At 43.7% G+C, this 22630-nt stretch overlaps 1 protein-coding gene across 1 annotated transcript in view; it reads right to left on the reverse strand.

Annotated features, from left to right (window-relative positions):
• Positions 1–22630, reverse strand: part of LOC115107163 (E3 ubiquitin-protein ligase MYCBP2) — a 310312-nt gene that overhangs the window by 259915 nt on the left and 27767 nt on the right. The window contains 1 exon segment of the mRNA XM_029630721.2: positions 16570–16723. Within this exon segment, the coding sequence (XP_029486581.2) occupies positions 16570–16723 (154 nt within the window).

The following is a 22630-nucleotide window of genomic DNA, read 5'->3' on the forward strand; positions in this document are numbered from 1 at the left end:
AAAAGCAAATTTTTTGTACAGTAAAATATCAAATTGATCAGAAACACAGTGTAGACATTGTTAATGTTGTAAATGACTATTGTAGCTGCAAACGGCTGATTTTGAATGGAATATCAAAAGAGGCGTACAGAGGCCCATTATCAGCAACCATCACTCCTGTGTTCCAATGGCACGTTGTGTTATCTAATCCAAGTTAATCATTTTAAAAGGCTAATTGATCATTAGAAAACTATTTTGCAACGATGTTAGCACAGCTGAAAACTGTTTTGCTAATTTTAAAAAAGCAATGCAACTGTCCTTCAGACTAGTTGAGTATCTGGAGCATCAGCATTTGTGGGTTCGATTAGAGGTTCAAAATGGCCAGAAACAAAGAGATGTTCTAAAACTTAGTCTATTCTTGTTCTGAAAAATGAAGGCTATTCCATGTGAGAAATTGGCCGTCTGGAGAAGGGTAATTACAATCACGAGAAAAATGTATATATTGTGTAATCGTGTCAAACTTGAGAACAGAAGTAGGAGAAATACAGTGAGATTAGTTCATCTGAAAGAACAACATTGTGAGGCTGGTGGTGGACTAATCTTGTGTGCAGAAAATCATAGCAGAAGGATTTGATGACAGGCACGAATTTGAATTTGTACAAACCCATCGCAGTTTAAACATGCCTGACGAGAATGGTTCTCATCCGACCCTACGATCTACAGCCTGGGGGAAGGTACTTAAAGCAGTGGAAGGAAGGCGTTTGGTGGGAAGGCCGCCGGCTGTCTTTTTTCCCGGAACCTTTCCAAGTAACTGGCAATGAAGAGGAAGACGTTTGCAACGGCGAAGAAACGCCACGAGAAGAATGCCAGGCACACGCTGGCATTCCCAGCGACCCTGCTCTTTATTTGGAAGGGAAATAAAATGATTGTCAAGGAAAATGTGGAGGCTGAGAGATTCTTGCTAGAGCAAGGTGTTTGGCCGAGATAACAACGACGAGACAAGGTAAAATACAAGTTGAATTGTATATCGTTTACTGTACAAATTAAGGTAGGCTGTGTGTTTGCGGGACTAATTTAGCCTTTCAAGCGCCTTACGGACCATTAGGAATCTTTTAGTTGACTGCAGGTTATCTTCTGTGGCTTCAAATAAAGTTCTGTGATGATTGACTCATTGCGAGTTGCTTTGTTTTATTTTGGGATTTGTTTTCTCTGTTTATTTAGGAAAGTCTATGTGACAGCTTGGAGAGACAGCTGACCGGAGGGAATAGACCCCACTGGGGCTGTCATGGGCTAGCTACCCATGTTGGCAGTCTCAGACGCTGCTTCAGTATGTTGGAGACACCCGCTAAGTGCTACTGAAAGTCAACAAAGGAACATACCCCTAGCGCCTGCGAGAGCTGGGGCGCAAGATGGCTCAACGACTGATCACACGGTTACGGACCCAGGAACGGAAACGACTACGAGTAGGAACACAGCACGAGACAACCATAACAGCAGCAGGACACACACTTCAGGTGTGCAGCTGTGGTTGGGAGAGAGTAACATCGGCAAGGGGGTTAAGGATCCATCAAGGGAGGAAAAGGTGCTTGGGAGAGCAGAGACAGGGACCTCGCATTGACCAGTACTTCTTACGAAGAAGCAGCCAGTCAAATCAGTCGAATGAAGCACAGCGATGGGACGCAAACCAAAGTTCGCAGAGCATCAGCACCCCTGTAACGGAGGAGGATAACACAAGCACAGAAATGCCGGTGGATGAACTCACCCAACCACAGAGACCTCTAAAAAGAGGAAAAGATCAAAAGGGCACAGACCGAGTGTGAAGTGGCCCAAAGCTGTTGAAAAGAAAGAGTGGGAAACAATCAACAACGACCTGACAAATCTTGGAACAACAGGTAGGAACAGCAGAAAAAACACTTGAAAGGATGGGAGACATTATCTACCACTACGGAGAAGAGCGCTTTGGAGTAAACGAAAGGAGAAGTGGCAAGAAACCACCCGCGCCAGCCAAATCTAGGAGGCAGCAAGAGATCGAGATACTTGTCAGAGAGAGAAGGCAGCTGAGAAAGCAGTGGAAGAAGGCCTCTCATGCAGAGAGATGGTCTCATGCTACTCCAAGCAGACATTAAATGTCAGCTTACAACCTTGCGAAGAGTGGAAAACTTAAGGAAACTTCGTAGGAAGGAACACTCAAGAACACGGTTCTATTAAAAAAAACTAAGTTTGTCAAAGACCTCTTCACAAAGGAAAAGTGCGGAATCCTAAAAACTCCAAAGCCAGAACTGGAAGAACATCTGGAAAAGGTCCACCAGGACATGAAAAGGCATGAGCAGATGATCATCCCACATGACATCCCACCTATTCAACCACCAGAATTCAATCTGGACACTGACCCTCCAAAATGGAAGGAAGTAGAGAACGTTGTCCGAAGAGCAAGAGCGGCCTCAGCTCCTGGGCCTAATGGAGTACCATACAAGCTCTACAAGAACGCCCCGGATGTTCTACGCTTTCTTTGGAGGCTCATGAGGATAGTGTGGCAGAAATAAATAATACCAAAGGCATGGCGAAGGGCTGGTGGTGTGCTAATCCCAAAAGAGAAGGATGCGACAGACATCAGTCAATTCCGACCAATCTCTCTTCTCAACATCGAAGGGAAGATCTTTTTCAGTATAATAGCACAGAGGCTGTCCACTTATCTGGAAAGGAACAAGTACATTGATACATCTGTTCAGAAAGCAGGCATTCCTGGTTTCTCTGGTTGCCTGGAACATACTAGTATGATTTGGCACCAGATCCAAACAGCTGAGAGAGACCTCTATGTCATCTTCCTCGACCTGGCCAATGCCTTTGGCTCAGTTCCCCATGAACTCCTCTGGGAATCCTTCAACATTTTCCACGTACCAGAACCCATCACTACACTGGTAAAGGCCTATTTCCAAGACCTGCAATTGTGTTTCACAACACCTGACTTCACAACAACATGGCAGCGCTTGGAAGTAGGCATAATGGCAGGTTGTACAATTTCACCTTTGGCCTTCACTATGGCCATGGAAGTCATCATCAGGGCATCGAGATGGGTGGTCGGCGGTGAGAGAACTAAGGAAGGGCTCCGTCTCCCACCTATCCGAGCATACATGGATGACATGACTACACTGACCCCCACTGCAGCATGCACCAGGCGGCTACTTGCAAAACTGCAGGATAACATCAAGTGTACCCGGTTGAAAATCAAGCCAAGCAAATCTCGAAGCATCTCCATAGTCAAGGGACAGCTTAAAGATGTGAGGTTCTGCATTGGAGATGCCCCGATACCAAATGGTGTCTGAGCAACCCTTCAAGAGCCTGGGTAGATGGTACAACGAAAGCCTCCGGGATAAAGATCAAGTGCAGCATGTAAGGCAGGACATAGCCAACGGTCTTGAGAACATCAACAATACGCTACTGCCTGGGAAGCTTTGGTGCCTACAGTTTGGACTTCTCCCCCGGGTAATGTGGCCACTCACCGTCTATGAGGTCCCAATAACAGTGCAGAAGATGGAGCGAACCATTACCTCATACGTGAAGAAATGGCTGGGTGTCCCACGATGCCTGAGGAACATCGGCCTCGATGGCAAAGGGGTCCTTGAACTACCTCTTACAAGTCTAACGGAGGAGTACAAGTGCTCTAAAGTAAGACTTCAGATGACATTGAAGGACTCCAAAGACCAGACCATTAGCAAGGCTGCACCGCCCCTACAAACTGGACGGAAATGGACATCATCCAAGGCTGTGCAGCAAGCAACATAAGCCCTGAGACACCAAGACATTGTGGGGAATATCCAGCATGGAAGAGGAGACTTTGGCCTGGCAGCAAGCAAACCAACATTCCATAAGGCAACAGCATCTGAACGGAGGAAGCTGGTGGTCGAGGAGGTGCGCAGACAGGAGGAGACTGCAAGAAGTGCAAAGGTGTCTCTCTTGCTAAACAAGGGCAATGGACGCGGTGGGAAGGCCTGGAGAGGAGAAAGATCAACTGGAGTGAGCTTTGGCAAATGGAGGCAAGCAACATCAGCTTCATCATAAGAGCTGTTTATGATGTGCTTCCATCACCAAAAAACCTACATCAATGGTATGGCAAGGACTCGACCTGCCCCCTCTGCCGAGCTCCAGCGACTCTCAGGCATATAATGACAGGTTGCAAGACCAGTCTCTCACAAGGCCGCTACACCTGGAGGCACAATCAGGTCCTCAAGAGCCTGGCTGCAGCACTTGAGACCAAGAGATGTGCAACCAATTCTTACCTCAAAAACAAGCAATCCCATCAAAACAACAACATTCATCCGGGAGAGACAGAAAAGGTCCAAGCATCCTCCTACAAAGCCAGAAACTGGACACCTAGCCATGGCCCGGAACTGGAAGATGCTTATCGATATTGGCCAGCAACTCATTTTTCCACCTGAGATTGCGTCTACCAACCTTAGGCCAGACATGGTACTCTGGTCCCCTTCACAAAAGGCTATGTACATCATAGAGCTCACAGTCCCGTGGGAAAACTCTGTTGAAGAGGCCTACGAGCGTAAGAAACTGCGTTACACAGAGTTGGCAGCAGACGCAACTCAGCGTGGCTGGAATGCAAAAGTCTGGCCAGTTGAAGTGGGATGCAGAGGCTTCGTGGCTTCTTCCACCATCAGGTTGCTGAAAGAACTTGGAATCCATGGACAGACTCTGCGGCAGACCGTCAGAGCAGTTTCTCAAGCAGCTGAAAGAGGCAGCCAGTGGATCTGGAGCAAAAGGACCCTTGCTGGGCTATAACTTCATGACCCCCCCCAATGGACAGTTTTTAACATCTCGTCCCGTGTTTTTTCTACACTGTTCTAATGTACAGCTGGAGCATATATTGTGAAATGTTATATAATGATGTTCATTAGAGTTGTCAAGTATGTTAAATGGGACACTTCTTGCTCAAAGGCTATAACTACTCAGTGCAAATACGGATCATGTTTATGTAAACATAATACCGGAATATAAACGGTTGTGGTAACCAAGTGAAGAGGAAAAAGGCCTATTTAAAATCAAAACAGGTGGATAATTGTTCATACAGGAATCACATGTAACAGATAGAGGCACCAAAATTTTGAAGCTGGCCTGCATAAGTTTCCCATAGCTCATTTAATTCAAAACAAAAAATAGGGTGATTATTCTGATGAGTAAAATACTTTAAATGTTGAAGCAACGCTATGATGGGTACGGCAGGCGCATCTGCATTGAGGCTCTTATAAATGTGATTAAGGTAGTATTATGCAACATATATGCTCCCAACAAGGACAACCCAGATTTTTTTCACGAGGTTAATGTTATACTGGGAAATATGGAGGGGCAGATCGTCCTTGCTGGACACTTTAACCAAGTGATGGACATGACTAATAGAAGTCAATTTACAGGTAACTCCACACCAAAGAAAAGACTTGCAACACATATGTGGGCATTACAGACATATGGAGATAAATCCATCCTAATGAGAGAGAATATACTTTCTTCTCCCACTGTCATAAGACACACTCCAGAAAAGATTTATTCTTGATATCTAATTTCATGGTAAATGGGAGATTTGCCCTCGCGTGTCATGCTATAGTAGAGTTACATGTTGATATAAACTGTGGAAAGGTAGATTTAGACAATACCATGCTATTACAAGATGAGATATTTAGCCAATCACTAGCAGATGATCTTAGATCCTTTTTTAGGAGATTAACATAGGCTCAACTGAAAAGGATTCCACAGTATGGGAAACATCTAAAGCATATATTGGAGGGAAAATAACAGCACATGCGTCAGAGAGCGAGAGGGTTGAAGCAGTAAAAAGATTAGAAACTGGTGTGTGATAGCACATTTGAAACTGCCTGTAAATTGACATGTCAGTTGCACGAAATGTATAACAAAATGGCAGAATATGCACCGTTTAGACTTTTTCATGAGGGAGGTGAGAAGACAGGCAACTAAAACTGCAGAACACTTGACGAAATTCCAGCAATTAAGAAGAGCAAGAAGATGGTGACCTCATCCAAAAGAGATTTTGGGGTTTCAATGTTTTAATAAAGATTTATATACATTCTTCTGAACAGCGAGTCTCATAGATATGGATGCTTTTTTGTCTGGTTTTGAACTACCTAGATTATCAGATAGCAAAGTAGAGGACCTGGACTGCACTATAACAGAAGAGGTGATGAGAGCAGCGATTTTATCTATGAAAGCAGGGAAATCCCCTGGTCTGGATGGCCTTCCTGTAAAATATTACAAAACTACAGTACCCGTCAAAAGTTTGGACACACCTACTCATTCAAGGGTTTTTCTTCATTTTTTACATTTTCTACATTGTGGAATAATAGTGAAGACATCACAACTATGAAATAACACATGGAATCCACACTTGCCTTGATAACTTTGCACACACTTTGCTTTCTGTCAACCTGCTTCATGAGGTCGTCATCTGGAATGCATTTCAATTTACAGGTGTCCCTTCTTAAAGTTAATGTGGAATTTCTTTCCTTCTTAAGACATGAAGGTTGTCAATAAGGAAAATTTAAATATCTTTGAAAATTTCTTGAAGTGCAGTCGCAAAAACCATCAAGGCTATGATGAAACTGGCTCTCATGAGGACCGCCACAGAAAAGGAAGACCCCAAGTTACCTCTGCTGTCGAGGATAAGTCCATCAGAGTTACCAGCCTCAGATTGCAGCCCAAATAAATGCATCAGAGTTCAAGCAACAAACATCTCAGCATCAACTGTTCAGAGGAGACTGCGTGAATCAGACCTTCATAGTTGAATTGCTGCAAAGAAACCACTACTGAAGGACACCAATAAGAAGAAGAAACTTGCTCGGGCCAAGAAACACAAGCAAAGGACATTAGACCGGTGGAAATCTGTCCTTTGGTCTGGAGTCCAAATTTGAGATTTTTGGTTTTATCCGCTGTGTCTTTGTGAGACGGGTAGGTGAACGGATGATCTCCGCATGTGTGGTTCCCACCGTGAAGCAAAGAGGTGGTGGTGTGATGGTGCTTTACTGGTGACACTGTCGGTGAGTTATTTATAATTCAAGGGCACACTTAACCAGCAAGGCTACCACAGCATTCTGCAGCGATACGTCATCCCATCTGGTTTGCGCTTAGAGGGAACCCGATGGTCCTGTTTTTCAGGACACATCCAGGCTGTGTAAGGGCTATTTGACCAAGAAGGAAAGTGATGAGTGCTACATCAGATGACCTGGCCTCCACAATCACCGGTCTACTTCCGGCGCCGACAGAGATTGCCGCCTCGCTTCGCATTCCTAGGAAACTATACAGTATTTTGTTTTTTTTACTTGTTATTTCTTACATTGGTACCCCAGCTAATCTTAGGTTTTATTACATACAGTCGGGAGGAACTACTGGATATAAGAGCAATGTCAACTCACCATCATTATGACCAGGAATATGACTTTCCCGAAGTGGATCCTGTTCTTTGCCCACCACCCAGGCGGCGAACCCAGCCAGCGAACCAAAACAACGATGCCGTAAAAGGGGCAGACGAAGCGGTCTTCTGGTCAGGCTCCGGAGACGGGCACATGGCGCACCGCTCCCGAGCATACAACTTGCCAATGTACAGTCTCTTGACAACAAGGATGATTAAATCCGAGCAAGGGTAGCATTCCAGAGAGACATAAGAGACTAAAGTTCTTTGCTTCACGGAAACATGGCTCACTCGACACGCTATCGGAGTCGGTACAGCCAGCCGGTTTCTTCACGCATCGCGCCGACAGAAACAAACATCGCTCTGGTCAGAAGATGCCTTATGATTAATGAGACGTGATGTGATCATAACAACATACAGGAACTCAAGTCCTTTTGTTCACCTGACTTAGAACTCCTCACAATCAAATGTCGACCGCATGATCTACTAAGAGAATTCTCTTCGATTATAACCACAGCCGCATATATTCCCCCCCAAGCAGACACATTGATGGCCCTGAACTAACTTTATTTGACTATGTAAACTGGAAACCACATATCCTGAGGCTTCATTCATTGAAGTTGGGGATTTTAACATGGCTAATCTGAAAACAAGACTCCCTAAATTCTATCAGCATATCGATTGTGCTACCCAGGGCTGGTAAAACCCTGGATCATTGTTATTCTAACTTCCGCGACGCATATAAGGCCCTCCCCCGCCCTCCTTTCGGAAAAGCTGACCGTGACTCCATTTTGTTGCTCTCTGCCTACAGACAGAAACTAAAACGGGAAGCTACCGCGCTCAGGTCTGTTCAACGCTGGTCCGACCAATCTGATTCCACGCTTCAAGATTGCTTCGATCACGTGGATTGGGATATGTTCCGCATTGCATCAAACATTGACGAATACACCGATTCGGTGAGCGAGTTTAATAGCAAGTGCATCGGCGATGTCATACCCACAGCAATAATAAAAACATTCCCAAACCAGAAACCGTGGATTGATGGCAGCATTCGCGCAAAACTGAAAACGCAAACCACTGCTTATTTTTTATTTATTTTTACCTTTATTTATAACCAGGGCACGGTGACCGGAAACATGACCAAATACAAACAGTGTAGCTATTCCCTCCGCAAGGCAATCAAACAAGCTAAGCGTCAGTATAGAGACAAAGTAGAGTCGCAATTCAACGGCTCAGACACAACAGGTATGTGATGTGGCACGTTCTACAGTAAGTCACAGCTTACAAAAGGAAAACCAGCCCCGTCGCAGACCAGGATGTCTTGCTCCCAGACAGACTAAACTTCTTTGCTCGCTTTGAGGACAATACAGTGCCACTGACGCGGCCCGTTACCAAAACCTGCGGACTCTACTTCACTGCAGCCGACATGAGTAAAATATTTAAAAGTGTTAACCCTCGCAAGGCTGCAGGCCCAGACGGCATCCCCAGCCATGTCCTCAGAGCATGCGCAGACCAGCTGGCTGGTGTAATTTAGAGGTTGACCGATTAATTAGGGACAATTTCAAGTTTTCATAATCGGAAATCTGTATTTTTTGGTGCCAATTTGCCGTTCTTTTTTGAATTTTTTTTTTTTGAATTTATACCTTTATTTAACTAGGCAAGTCAGTTAACACATTCTTATTTTCAATGACGGCCTAGGAACGTTGGGTTAACTGCCTTGTTCAGGGGAAGAACAACAGATTTTCACCTTGCAAGATCGAAACCCCCGAGCTGACAACCTTACAGTTAACTAGACCAACGCAATAACGACCTGCCTCTCTCTCGTTGCACTCCACAAGGAGACTGCCTGTTAAGTGAATGCAGTAAGCCAAGGTAAGTTGCTAGCTAGCATTAATCTTATAAAAAACAATCAATCTTAACATAATCACGAGTTAACTACACATGGTTGATGATATTACTAGATATTATCTAGCATGTCCTGCGTTGCATATAATCTGACTGCACATACAAGCATACAAGTATCTGACTGAGCGGTGGTAGGCAGAAGCAGGCGCGTAAACATTAATTCAAACAGCACTTTCGTGCGTTTTGCCAGCAGCTCTTCGTTGTGCGTTTTGCCAGCAGCTCTTCGTTGTGCGTCAAGCATTGCGCTGTTTATGACTTCAAGCCTATCAACTCCCGAGATGAGGCTGGTGTAACCGAGGTGAAATGGCTAGCTAGTTAGCGCGCGCTAACTAGCGGGACGGAAGCTATAATGTTTCACTGGCAATACTAAAGTGCCTATAAGAACATCCAATAGTCAAAGGTTAATGAAATACAAATGGTAGAGGGAAATAGTCTATAATTCCTATAATAACTACAACCTAAAACTTCTTACCTGGGAATATTGAAGACTCATGTTAAAAGGAACCACCAGCTTTCATATATTATCATGTTCTGAGCAAGGAACTGAAACGTTAGCTTTCTTACATAGCACATATTGCACTTTTACTTTCTTCTCCAACATGTTTCATTATTTACTTGAGGCTAAATTTATTTTATTGATTATATTAAGTTAAAATAAGTGTTCATTCAGTATTGTTCTAATTGTCATTATTACCCCCCCAAAAAAAAAAAAACGGTATCGGCGTTGAACAATCATAATCGATCGACCTCTAGTGTGTTTATGGACATTTTCAATCAATCCTTATCCCAGTCTGCTGTTCCCACAAGCTTCAAAAGGGCCACCATTGTTCATGTTCCCAAGAAAGCTAAGGTAACTGAGCTAAACGACTACCGCCCCGTAGCACTCACCTCAGTCATCATGAAGTGCTTTGAGACAAGTCAAGGACCATATCACCTCCACCCTACCTGACACCCTAGACCCACTCCAATTTGCTTACCGCCCCAATAAGTCCACAGATGACGGAATCGCAACCACACTGCCCTAACCTATCTGGACAAGAGGAATACCTATGTGAGAATGCTGTTCATTGACTACAGCTCAGCATTTAACACCATAGTACCCTCCAGACCATGGGTCTCGACCCCGCCCTGTGCAACTGGGTACTGGACTTCCTGACAGGCCGCCCCCAGGTGGTGAGGGTAGGTAACAATCTCCACCCCGTTGATCAACACTGGAGCCCCACAAGGGTGCGTTCTGAGCCCTCTCCTGTACTCCCTGTTCACCCACGACTGCGTGGCCACGCACGCCTCCAACTCAATCATCAAGTTTGCGGACGACACAACAGTGGTAGGCTTGATTACCAACAACGACGAGACGGCCTACAGGGAGGAGGTGAGGGCCCTCGGAGTGTGGTGTCAGGAAAATAACCTCACGCTCAAAAAAACAAAGGAGATGATCGTGGACTTCAGGAAACAGCAGAGGAGCACCCCCCTATCCACATCGACGGGACAGTTGTGGAGAGGGTAGTCATTTTTAAGTTCCTCGGCGTACACATCACAGACAAACTGAATTGGTCCACCCATACAGACAGCGTGGTGACAGCGTGGCCTCTTCAACCTCAGGAGGCTGAAGAAATTTGGCTTGTCCCCAAAAGCACTCGCAAACCTTTACAGATGCACAATCGAGAGCATCCAGTCGGGCTGTATCACCGCCTGGTACGGCAACTGCTCCGCCAACAACCGCAAGGCTCTCCAGAGGGTACTGAGGTCTGCACAACGCATCACCGGGGGCAAACTACCTGCCCTCCAAGAACACCTACACCACCCGATGTCACAGGAAGGCCATAAAGATCATCAAGGACAACAACCACCTGAGCCACTGCCTGTTCACCCCGCTACCATCCAGAAGGCGAGGTCAGTACAGGTAAATTAAAGCTGGGACCGAGAGACTGAAAAACAGCTTTATCTCAAGGCCATCAGACTGTTAAACAGCCACCACTAACATTGAGTGGCTGCTGCCAACATACTGACTCAACTCCAGCCACTTTAATATTGGAAAAATGGATGTAAAAACAATGTATCACAAGCCACTTTAAACAATGCCAATTAATAATGTTTACATACCCTACATTACTCATCTCATATGTATATACTGTACTCTATAACATCTACTGCATCTTGCCATATTTATGTAATACATGTATCATTAGCCACTTTAACATGTAGTGACACCCCATCCCGTGAACGGACCGTTATCATCTGACACTAATTAGCATAACGCAACAGACAAATCTTCCTTGAAAATATTCCTATTCATGAAAATCACAAGTGAAATATATTGGAATACAGCTTAGCCTTTTGTTAACCACCCTGTCATCTCAGATTTTCAAAATATGCTTTACAGCCAACACTAGACAAGCATTTGTGTAAGTTTATCATAGCGTAGCATAGCATGATGCCTTGCTAGCAGCAGGCAACCTTGTCACGGAAATCAGAAAGCAATCAAATTAAATCGTTTACCTTTGATGAACTTAGGATGTTTTCACTCACCATAATATCGACAGAAACATGGCAAACGTTGTTTAGAATCCATCCTCAAGGTGTTTTTCTAATATCTATTCGTTGGGACAATTAGTTTTTCAATAGGACCGATTGGAATAATGGCTACCTCTGTATTTTACGCGAGAATCTCTCTCGGAGCAACCATGTGACCACTTACGCAATGTGGCCGCCTACGGCTATACTTCAACAGAAATGCGTAAAACTAAATCACAATTCTGTAGACACCTTGGGGAATACGTAGAAAGCTTAAGCTCGTTGATGGTACATTCACAGCTGAATAGGGAGTCATTGGAACGCAGCGCTTTCAAAACCTGGGGCCCTTCTGGATTGGATTTTTCAGGCTTTCGCCTGCAACATCAGTTCTGTTATACTCACAGACAATATCTTTACTGTTTTGGAAACGTTAGAGTGTTCTCTATCCTAAGCTGTCAATTATATGCATATTCTAGCATCTTTTCCTGACAAAATATCCCGTTTACAGCGGGAACGTTTTTTAAAAATGAAAATACTGCCCCCTAACACCCAAGAGTTTAAACAATGCCACTTTTATATGTTTACATACCCTACATTACGCATCTCATATGTATATACTGTACTCGATACCATCTACTGCATCTTGCCTATGCCACTCTGTACCATCACTCATTCATATACCTTTATGTACATATTCTTCATCCTTTTACACTTGTATGTATAAGGTAGTTGTTGAAATTGTTAGGTTAGATTACTCGTTGGTTATTACTGCATTGTCAGAACTAGAAGCACAAGCATTTCGCAACGCTCACATTAACATCTGCTAAACATGTGTATTTGATTTGGATTTGATTTGACCTCAACCCAAATTGAGATGGTTTGGGATGAGTTGGACCGCAGAGTGAAGGAGACTGGACATTCCTCATGACGCTGGTTGAGAGAATGCTAAGAGTGTGCAAAGCTGTCGTCAAGGCAAAGGGTGGCTACTTTAAAGAATCTAAAATATATTTTGATTTGTTTAACAAATTTGTTACATGATTCCATATGTTATTTCATAGTTATGAAATCTTCACTATTATTCTACAATGTATAAAACAGTAAAAAAAAAATAAAAACCCTTGAATGAATAGGTGTCCAAACTTTAACAGGTACTGTATACTGACATTATAGTACCTGTATTGACAGTGGTTTACCAGGAGGCATTTAAAAATGGCTCCCTTCCGCACACCTTTAATGAGGCTTTGATATGGCTGATTCCTATAAAGGATAGAGATTCTACAGAACCTGGGAATTTTAGAGCGATCAGCCTACTTAATGCGAATTGCAAGATTCTTACTAAGACCCTTGCGATACGCTTAGAGAAGGCACTACCTAATATTATACTTAGTGACCAATTAGGATTTATTAAGAACCTCAACTGATAATATGACGAGGCTCTTACATCAAATGTGGTTAAACTGCTCAAATACAGTTTCTACCGCTGCAGTCTCAGATGCTGAGAAGGCATTTGTTAGGGGAGAGTGGGCTTTTCTCTTAAGAACCTTATAAGAATGTATAGGGAGGCAGAGTTGTTATTGGTGCTAAAAAAGATGTTGATATGAGTGTTCAGAAATGTTACAAATGTAGGATTATTTATTTAGTAATTGCCAAACCTCTACCTTCTTGAAGCGTTTTACTGACTGGTAATGAAGCCAGCAGGGCTGAATGACCCGATAAAGATCTGGATAAATACTTACACCCAGTAGTTAAAGTTCCATTCAAATCAAATACAATTTTAATGATACACATACTTAGCAGATGTTATTGCGGGTGTAGCGAAATGGGTGTAGCGAAATGTTTGCTTATTTGCCTGCAGGAATAAGAAATGTTAACTCTAGATTAACTGTTATGGGCAGGGGAGTAAAATGAGTATAATTTAACCTAGGGGTGCACATATCGGATGTCTAGTTTAACGCCGATGTGCATACATATATAACGTAGATACATGACGTCGTTGCGCAATACTTGCAACACAGCATTCCTAACATCGATCCACACAGCACACTTTTTTGGGCTAACAGTCAACAAGTCGAGCAGTCATTTGAAAGAGTAAGAACATTTCAGCAAGACAACTTAAAGGTGAAATCCATTAACGCCAAGCTAATGGAATTCATTGCCCTTGACAATCAACCGTTCTGTCATGGGTGATGTTGGCTTTCGCCGACAGGTCGAGCACTGGTACACACTACCAAGTGCTCTATTTTTCAGATGATGCCCTACCAGAGTTACACAGTAATAGCATCACTGCTATTTGCTTCACGACATGCATACTATGGAACGTCGTTTGGGTCTTTGCGTGTCAAAAAATATACAGTAGCACTGTCAAAGCTGTACAAAAAAAGTCTGCAAACAAGAAAACACAGGTCACGAATGATGTGTTTACAATACCGCTTGGTAATAAAGCATCATTTGTTTGACTGCAACTTCTGGGGTAACTAGCTTTAGCTTGGTACCTAGCTAGCACCAATACAACCAGACTGAAAACAATGACCAGTAGAAACTGCCGTCATTTTCATTATTCTTAGCAATGATTTGGGAATCCTTGTGAGTAAGTATTAGCTAGGTTGCCACTTGTTGTTCACCTATTGAAATTGAACTTCAGTTGCTGAAAATAAATAGCTTGCAAGCTACTCAACCCTGTTGCCCAAAGCTAACGTTATAGTCGGCCAGCTATCTTCAATTCAATTCAAGGGGCTTTATTGGCATGGGAAACATATGTTAACATTAGTGCCAGCTAGTGTGTAGCTCATTTATGCCTCGGTATCACTAACGTTAGCATAAATCACTAATGATAAACAAGACAGAAAACGTTTGTAAAACATCCCGAAGTAATATGAACAACTTGGGCTTGAAACCCAGTCCACAGCCACAACTATTTAACCAAATCCGACTGGATCTCTATGCGAAAAATAAAAGCATACAAAACAAATCTAACTACCTGACATAGTGTGACTATTCTGTGGAGCTATAGTCACACTAATGTAAACTTAGCTAGCTGGCTAAATAGCGCAGCCAACATTAGCCATTTTCCAACGTTATCTCACTAGTCATTGTCAAGTTACCCATCTTGCCAGCCAGACAGTCGATCATATCGGAGTCATTTCATTATATCGCCATGTTCTAACAGTTCACTATCCACTGTATCCAAGTTTGGAATTCAGTTCCTCATGTCGTCATCGGAGTGAACAAGTCAGGGAGTTTCTTCTTCATGAATGCTTCAGACATCTTCACAGAATCAAAGTGTGCTCACCATTCTTGGTTTCGATCCACAAAGTCGCCGGGTAGCGCAGGTCATATGCCAAGCCAGACTGCCACAGAAGCCTGAAGTGGGGAGAAAGCAGTCTCCTCATGGGAGAAAAAGCAGGAAAAATTCTCGCATCTCCATACTTCAGCTCTCCCTTTGCTCGGGCAGCAGCAAGGATGCGGACAGTGTCTCGGTACCGTAGCGATTTAATAACAAACACCCTGGGTGCATTTCTCCGTAGTGAACGATGGGCTCTCTCGCGAAAGGGAGAAGATCCAGGATTCTGGGAATCCACTCCTGAAGAAAGGCAATGGCATCTCTTCCCTCCATTGCCTTCAGGAAATTTGAGCGCTTTGGACATTCCTGTAAGGTTCAAATGTATCCTCTGTGGCAAAACGGAGTCCTCCAACTTCTTGTGCTTTTGATACACGTCCTCGTGGACTTCCAGGATAGCAGCCTGGTGGTCAGCATGGTCTTCTGACTGTCACTCGTCCCTTTGTGACTTTCTGGTCTTCGTGGAGTTTATCAACCAGCACATCAATTTTGATGAGGCGTTCAGAAATTGTCTCTTGAATTTTTGTAATGCCTTTGGCCATACCCATTCTGAACCATGCTGGTGCTTCTTTGAGCTAGCATCTGCTGAGACCGACAGGTTGTGAGAGGGTGTCACTTTTCCATGCCTCGTCTGAGGCATTGCATGATTGGGCATCTTTTTTTTTGACGATAAAAGAGACGTATTAACTTGTAACTCACTTTTAGCAAACAGGTTTTTAAGTGTTAATGGATTATTATATTTTTATCAATTTATTATAATTTGTTATTTGTATAATTGTTTTGATAACTTGTTGATAGATTAACTGAAATATCTGGTGGCGAGACAGAATTGCAGGACTGATTATGGCAAGTCAGTTTATATTTGGCTTGGCTAGCTAACTAATATGATTTGAATGATTCAGCAACACCATCAGCATCAGCTTTTTAGCTCCCTAACCCAGTTCCTAGAGAGAAGTGGACTGCGGTGTGCTGGGATGAAGAGTCTCACTTCATTTGGGGCTTTTCTGGACCACTGCTGAGGTGTGGTGGTCTTACTGGCGCTTTTACAGTCATTGAAGCATCACCCATGTGGGTGCTACATTTCAGTAGTGGAAGATCCAGCCTGCCTACCTACGGTGAAGTTGTGATTATCAAAATATGACAAGTTGCACATTGAGGAGCTCTGTGGCCTGTCTGCCAGATGTCTCTTCTTCCCTGCCTGGCTTTACCATCTATGCTCCCTCCTCTCAAGATAATACCTTTCGGAACATCTGAAGACGTAGAAGCCCATCGCCCAAATACCTATATTTGTTTTGTTAATTTGGTTTTGTTTTTTTGTTTTTAAAGTGACTGAGATTATATTAGTAATGAAAGCTCTATATAAAATAAATATATTAGCAGTAGTAGCAGTAATAGTATTATTAGTACTCACCCAGTACATCAGGAGGTTCCGTCTGGAAGCCCTCTGGTTGTTGTCCCTGCAGCATATGAAGCAGGGCCTGAAGGCTGCGCAGACAAAGGGAAGGGTGGGAGAACCGCGTCTCCTTGATCAGCTCAAACACCCCACACAGACCGATGCCAATGATCTTGAAAGAGAAACACACAATACAGTTATCAGATAGCTATAAACTACAACAGACAGAACTCAAAATATCACACACCAAAGAGGCTTAAAGACTCAACATAGCCCAGTGCAAACAATCTAGAGAGAAAGGAAGTCACTGGTACCACCTCAGCTAAAAACCCAGAGAGGTTAAGCCTAAATAACACTCAACCCACAAAACTAGGCTAGAAAATTGTTTTCAAAACACACACATTCACATTTATTGGGTTCTATACAGGCATCTTTGAGTTTTATTAATCGGAGGATTACGCAAAGGTTCAAATGGACTTCTGCGCTCTCCTATTATCCTCGTCCCCTTCCAAACATCCAACAACCCACGTCTTCTTTATTAGGCCCTAACGGACGAAAATGTATTGTGACAGGGAGGACCATCTACCTGACATAAAAATGTTCACTTCCGTTGCAAAACATTTTGTTGCAGTTTACTCTAATGAACTTGACCCCAGAGAACATTCGGTTCCCTCTACTAGGCTCCGAGCCTGAACAGTCTGTACAGTGTTTAACATCCATTCTGATCAGCCTATAACGATAGCTTCTCTCTGAGAGGATAAGTTAAAGGTAACGATTTGGCCTAGAAAGGCCAGCCTCTCAGGGTTGCCTGTTAGAACAGAATTAAGGCAGTCCCAAATAGCATCCTATTCCCTAAATTGTGCACTACGTTTGACCAGAGCCCGATTGGAATCCTTATGGGCCCTGCTCAAAAGTAGTGCACATCATATGGAATAGGGTACCATTTGGTACCCTAAGTATAGAAAAGGTTACTGTGTCCTCATCAGCGTGAGGAACTTGTTTTTGTTCGTCCTTATTGGTTCATTAATTGGCCCGTTCCGCTACAGAATGAGGTAGAAGAGTATTATAATATATTTTATTGGATAAATGGAGGGAATATTTTATTGTGTCCAAGGTTAAAAACTGCTATGGTGTTGATAGGGAACTCCACCCCCCCAATCAGATGAAAAGGTGGCGCAGGGAATTCAAAAATATTCTTGATTGAGGTGGGAAATAAGTCGCATTTAAGGAAAGGAACTTACATGCGCAGCAGTTATAACAAAAGTGAATCTATATAGAACCGTGGTATTACCATGCAGATCACTATAATGTTGATCTCATGGATTGTCAGTCCTTCAGAGTGGTTACTTTTCTACGGCCCCATCCCTCAGCTTTATAGTATACCAGGCTACTGTTTTGTTGTAGGCTAACATAGGCTAACTTTCTATTGAACATCTGATCATATTTCAGTTGTATCAAATAGAGAGTAGCCTATTATGCAATCAATATAATTAAGCTGTGTCAGTTTGTCAAATTTCTGCCCTGCTAGAGCTGCCCCTGTCAACTGTAAGTGCTTCTATTGTGAAATGGAAACGTCTATGAGCAACAACGACTCAGCCGCAAAGTGGTAGGCCACACAAGCTCACAGAATGGGAACTCCAAAAGCTAAAGCATGTAAAAATAATCTGTCCTAGGTCGCAACACTCACTACTGAGTTCCAAATTGCCTCTGGAAGCAACGTCAGCACAAGGATAATCATGAAATGGGTTTCCATTGCCAAGCAGCAGCACACAAGCCTAAGATCACAATGCCAAGCGTCAGATGGAGTGGTGTAAAGCTCACCTCCATTGGACTCTGGAGCAGTGGAAACGAGTTCTCTGGAGTAATGAATCACGATTTAACATCTGGCAGTCTGACGGATGTCTCTGGGATTGGTGAATGCCAGGAGAACGCTACCTGCCCCAATGCATAGTGCCAACTGTAAAGTTTGTTGGAGGAGTAATAAATGGTCTCATGGTTCAGTCTAGGCCCCTTAGTTCCAGTGAAGGGAAATCTTAATGGTACAGCATACAATGACATTCTAGACAATTCTGTGCTTTGGGGCAAGAGTTTGGACAAGGACCTTTCCTGTTTCAGCATGACAATGCCCAAGTGCACAACGCGAGATCCATACAGAAATGGTTTGTTGAGATCAGTGTGGAAGAACTTGACTGGCCTGCACAAAGCCCTGACCTCAACCCCATCGTACACCTTTGGGATGAATTGGAATGCAGACTGCGAGCCAGGCCTAATCAGCCAACATCAGAGCCCAACCTCACTAATGCTCATGGCTGAATGGAAGCAAGTCACACTCCAGCCACATGAGGTCTAGCATTGTCTTGCATTAGGAGGAACCCAGGGCCAACCGCACCAGCATATGGTCTCACAAGGGGTCTGAGAATCTCGTCTCGGTACCTAATGGCAGTCAGGCTACCTCTGGCGAGCACATGGAGGGCTGTGCGGTCCCCAAAAGAAATGCCACCCCACACCATGACTGACCCACCGCCAAACCGGTCATACTGGAGGATGTTGCAGGCAGCAGAACATTCTCCACGGCGTCTCCAGACTGTCACTTCTATCACGTGCTCAGTGTGACCTGCTTTCATCTGTGAAGAGCACAGGGCGCCAGTGGCGAATTTGCCAATCTTGGTGTTCTCTGGCAAATGAAAAACGTCCTGCACGGTGTTGGGCTGTAAGCACAACCCCCACCTGTGGACGTCGGGCCCTCATACCACCCTCATGGAGTCCGTTTCTGACCGTTTGAGCAGACACATGCACATTTGTGGCCTGCTGGAGGTCATTTTGCAGGGCTCTGGCAGCGCTCCTCCTGCTCCTCCTTGCACAAAGGCGGAGGTAGCGGTCCTGCTGCTGGGTTGTTGCCCTCCTACGGCCTCCTCCACGTCTCCTGATGTACTGGCCTGTCTCCTGGTAGCGCCTCCATGCTCTGGACACTACGCTGAGACACAGCAAACCTTGCCACAGCTCACATTGATGTTCCGTCCTGGATGAGCTGCACTACCTGAGCCACTTGTGTGGGTTGTTGACTCCGTCTCATGCTACCACTAGAGTGAAAGCACCGCCAGCATTCAAAAGTGACCAAAACATCAGCCAGGAACCATAGGAACTGAGAAGTGGTCTGTGGTCCCCACCTGCAGAACCACTCCTTTATTGGGGGTGTCTTGTTAATTGCCTATAATTTCCACCTGTTGTCTATAACATTTGCACAACAGCATGTGAAATGTATTGTCAATCAGTGTTGCTTCCTAAGTGGACAGTTTCATTTGACAGAAGTGTGATTGACCTGGAGTTACATTGTGTTTAAGTGTTCCCGTTGTTTTTTTGAGCAGTATATATATATATATATGAGATGAGTAATGTAGGGTATGTAAACATTACATGAAGTGGCATTGTTTAAAGTGGGTAGTGATACATTTATTATATCCAATTTTGAATTATTAAAGTGGCTAGAGATTTATGTCAGTATGTTGGTAGCAGTCACTATGTTAGCAATGGCTGTTTAACAGTCTGATGGCCTTGAGATAGAAGCTGTTTTTCAGTCTCTCGGTCCCAGCTTCGATGCACCTGTACTTACCTAGCCTTCTGGATGATAGCGGGGTGAACAGGCAGTGGCTGGTGTGGCTGTTGCCCTTGATTATCTTTTTGTGACATCAGGTGGTGTAAGTGTCCTGGAGGGCAGGTTGTTTGCCCCCGGTGACGAGTAGTGCAAACCTCAGTACCCTCTGGAGAGCCTTGCGGTTGTGGGCAGAGCAGTTGCAGTAACAGGTGGAGCCCAACAGAGATAGAGCCCAACAGGATGCTCCCGACAGGATGCTGTTGCGCCTTCTTCACCACGCTGTGTGTGTGGGTGGACCATTTCAGTTTGTCCGTGATGTGTAAGCAGAGGAACTTAAAACTTTCCACCTCCTCCACTACTGTCCCGTCGATGTGGATAGGGAGGTGCTCCCTCTGCTGTTTCCTGAGGTCCACGATCATCTCCTTTGTTTTGTTGACATTGAGTGAGGTTATTTTCCTGACACCACACTCCGAGGGCCCTCGCCTCCTCCCTGTAGGTAATCTCGTTGTTGTTGGTAATCAAGCCTAACACTGTAATGTCGTCTGCAAACTTGATGATTGAGTACATGGCCACGCAGTCATGGGTGAACAGGTTGAGCTCAGACCACAAAAACTGTATTATAAGCTAAGGTTGTAATGGTTGTTTAATTCCTAACCATACCACGTGGAGCTATGGCTACACGGCGGGAAATGGTTCAACTCAGACTATCGATCCCGACTGAGTAAGAGCAAACCTTAGATACTAATTACTAGTCTGCGAAGACCAACAACAGCCAAAACATTTATTCTATAACATTTCTGAATGGTACTCTGAAGTATCCATTCTAACCACGAAAGACTTCAGGGAAGCAGAGCGAGAGACGCTCAAATGAACTTTCCAACAAAGATGGACGATTCCAACAGAGATCACGACGACACACTGAGCGTAAATATGTATTGATTGCAATTATTCCCGAATGAGTGAGTGTTCATGTGCAAAGGATTAGCATTTCAATTAATATAATTATCAACTGTGTAGTGACTAATTTGTCTTTCCCGCCCTTCTCAGTCCACACCCACGTTCCTTTGTCCACCAAGCCGTCATATCGGCTTAGCCCACTAGGGAATCTACCTATCATTTCCTTGTAACCATATCTGTTTGTTTATGCATTTCTGTGATTATTTAATTAGTTAGTAAATAAATGATTAAGACAACTGGTGTATGGATGATTCATAGTAAAGGATGGGTTCGTGCAGATATCCAACAATTTCGGATGTTTGGAATGAGTCTAACATGAGGTAAAGAATACTTAATAAATTAATTAGAAGAGTTATATTAGAAAAATTCTAATTTTGTAATCTGAAGATTTTCCTTGGTGCACAGACTTCCTAGTTAATTGCATTTACATGATAGTTTAATCAAGTAATAATTACAGAAAATTGATTTGATAAAATAAGTCTACACTGTAATGATGCCAAAGACACGACAACCAGACTATGGGAGGCGCACAGTGCTACATAGAGCCATGACTATATGGAACTCCATTCCACATCAAGTAACTGATGCAAGCAGTTAAATTGGATTATTATTATTTATTTATTAAACCTTATGGAACATTGGGGACTGTGAAACAACAAAATAGGCACAGACATGCATACACACGATAACATACACACGGATTTAGTACTGTAAGATATGTGGTAGTGGTGAAGTAGGGGCATGAGGGCACACAGTGTGTTGTAAAATCTGTGAATGTATTGTAATGTTTTTAAAAATGGTATAAACGGCCTTAATTTTGCTGGACCCTAGGAAGAGTATCTGCTGCCTTGGCAAGCGCCACAACAAAAGATCCACCACCTTACTTTACAGAGGTGATGAGGTACTTTTCTGCATAGCTAGCTTTCTGTGTACGCCAAACCCACCTCTGGTGTTTGTTTCAATATTCGTCTCATCTGAACATAGAACCTGGTCCCATTTCAAGTTCTAGTAACGTTTGGCAAGCTGTAGGTGTTTGAGTTTGTAGTTTGATGGCAGCAAAGGCTTTATGGCAACCCCCTCCCCAAACAACTTATGGTAATGTAGGTGGTGTCTGATTGTAATTTGAGACTTTCTAACCCCAAAATGTCTGCAATTCTAACGTCTGCAATTCTCCAGCTGTGAACTTTGGAGATTGTGGCCACTCGAGCCAACCTCCTTACTATGCGTGGGGTCAATATAGACACACGTTAACAATCGGCCTGTAAGGGGACATCTCCAGTTGCTTTTTAATTATTGTCCTGATACTGAAAATGAGCATTTTCAACCGTTATTTTCTTCTAGCCATTTCCTGATGTGCAGCTCAACAACCTTGTGTAGCACATCATTACTGTATTCTCAGGTCTTTCCCATAGGTGATGGATAACTATGGGAACTTGGCCTGTGTGCCAACTCATATTTATACCCCAGTGAAACAGGAAGTCATGGTTTACCTCTTAAATGTTCCGAATCACTCAGGAGAACTTAAAAATG

Source organism: Oncorhynchus nerka, linkage group LG3 (genome assembly GCF_034236695.1).
Source record: "Oncorhynchus nerka isolate Pitt River linkage group LG3, Oner_Uvic_2.0, whole genome shotgun sequence".
Classification (NCBI taxonomy): Eukaryota; Metazoa; Chordata; class Actinopteri; order Salmoniformes; family Salmonidae; genus Oncorhynchus; species Oncorhynchus nerka.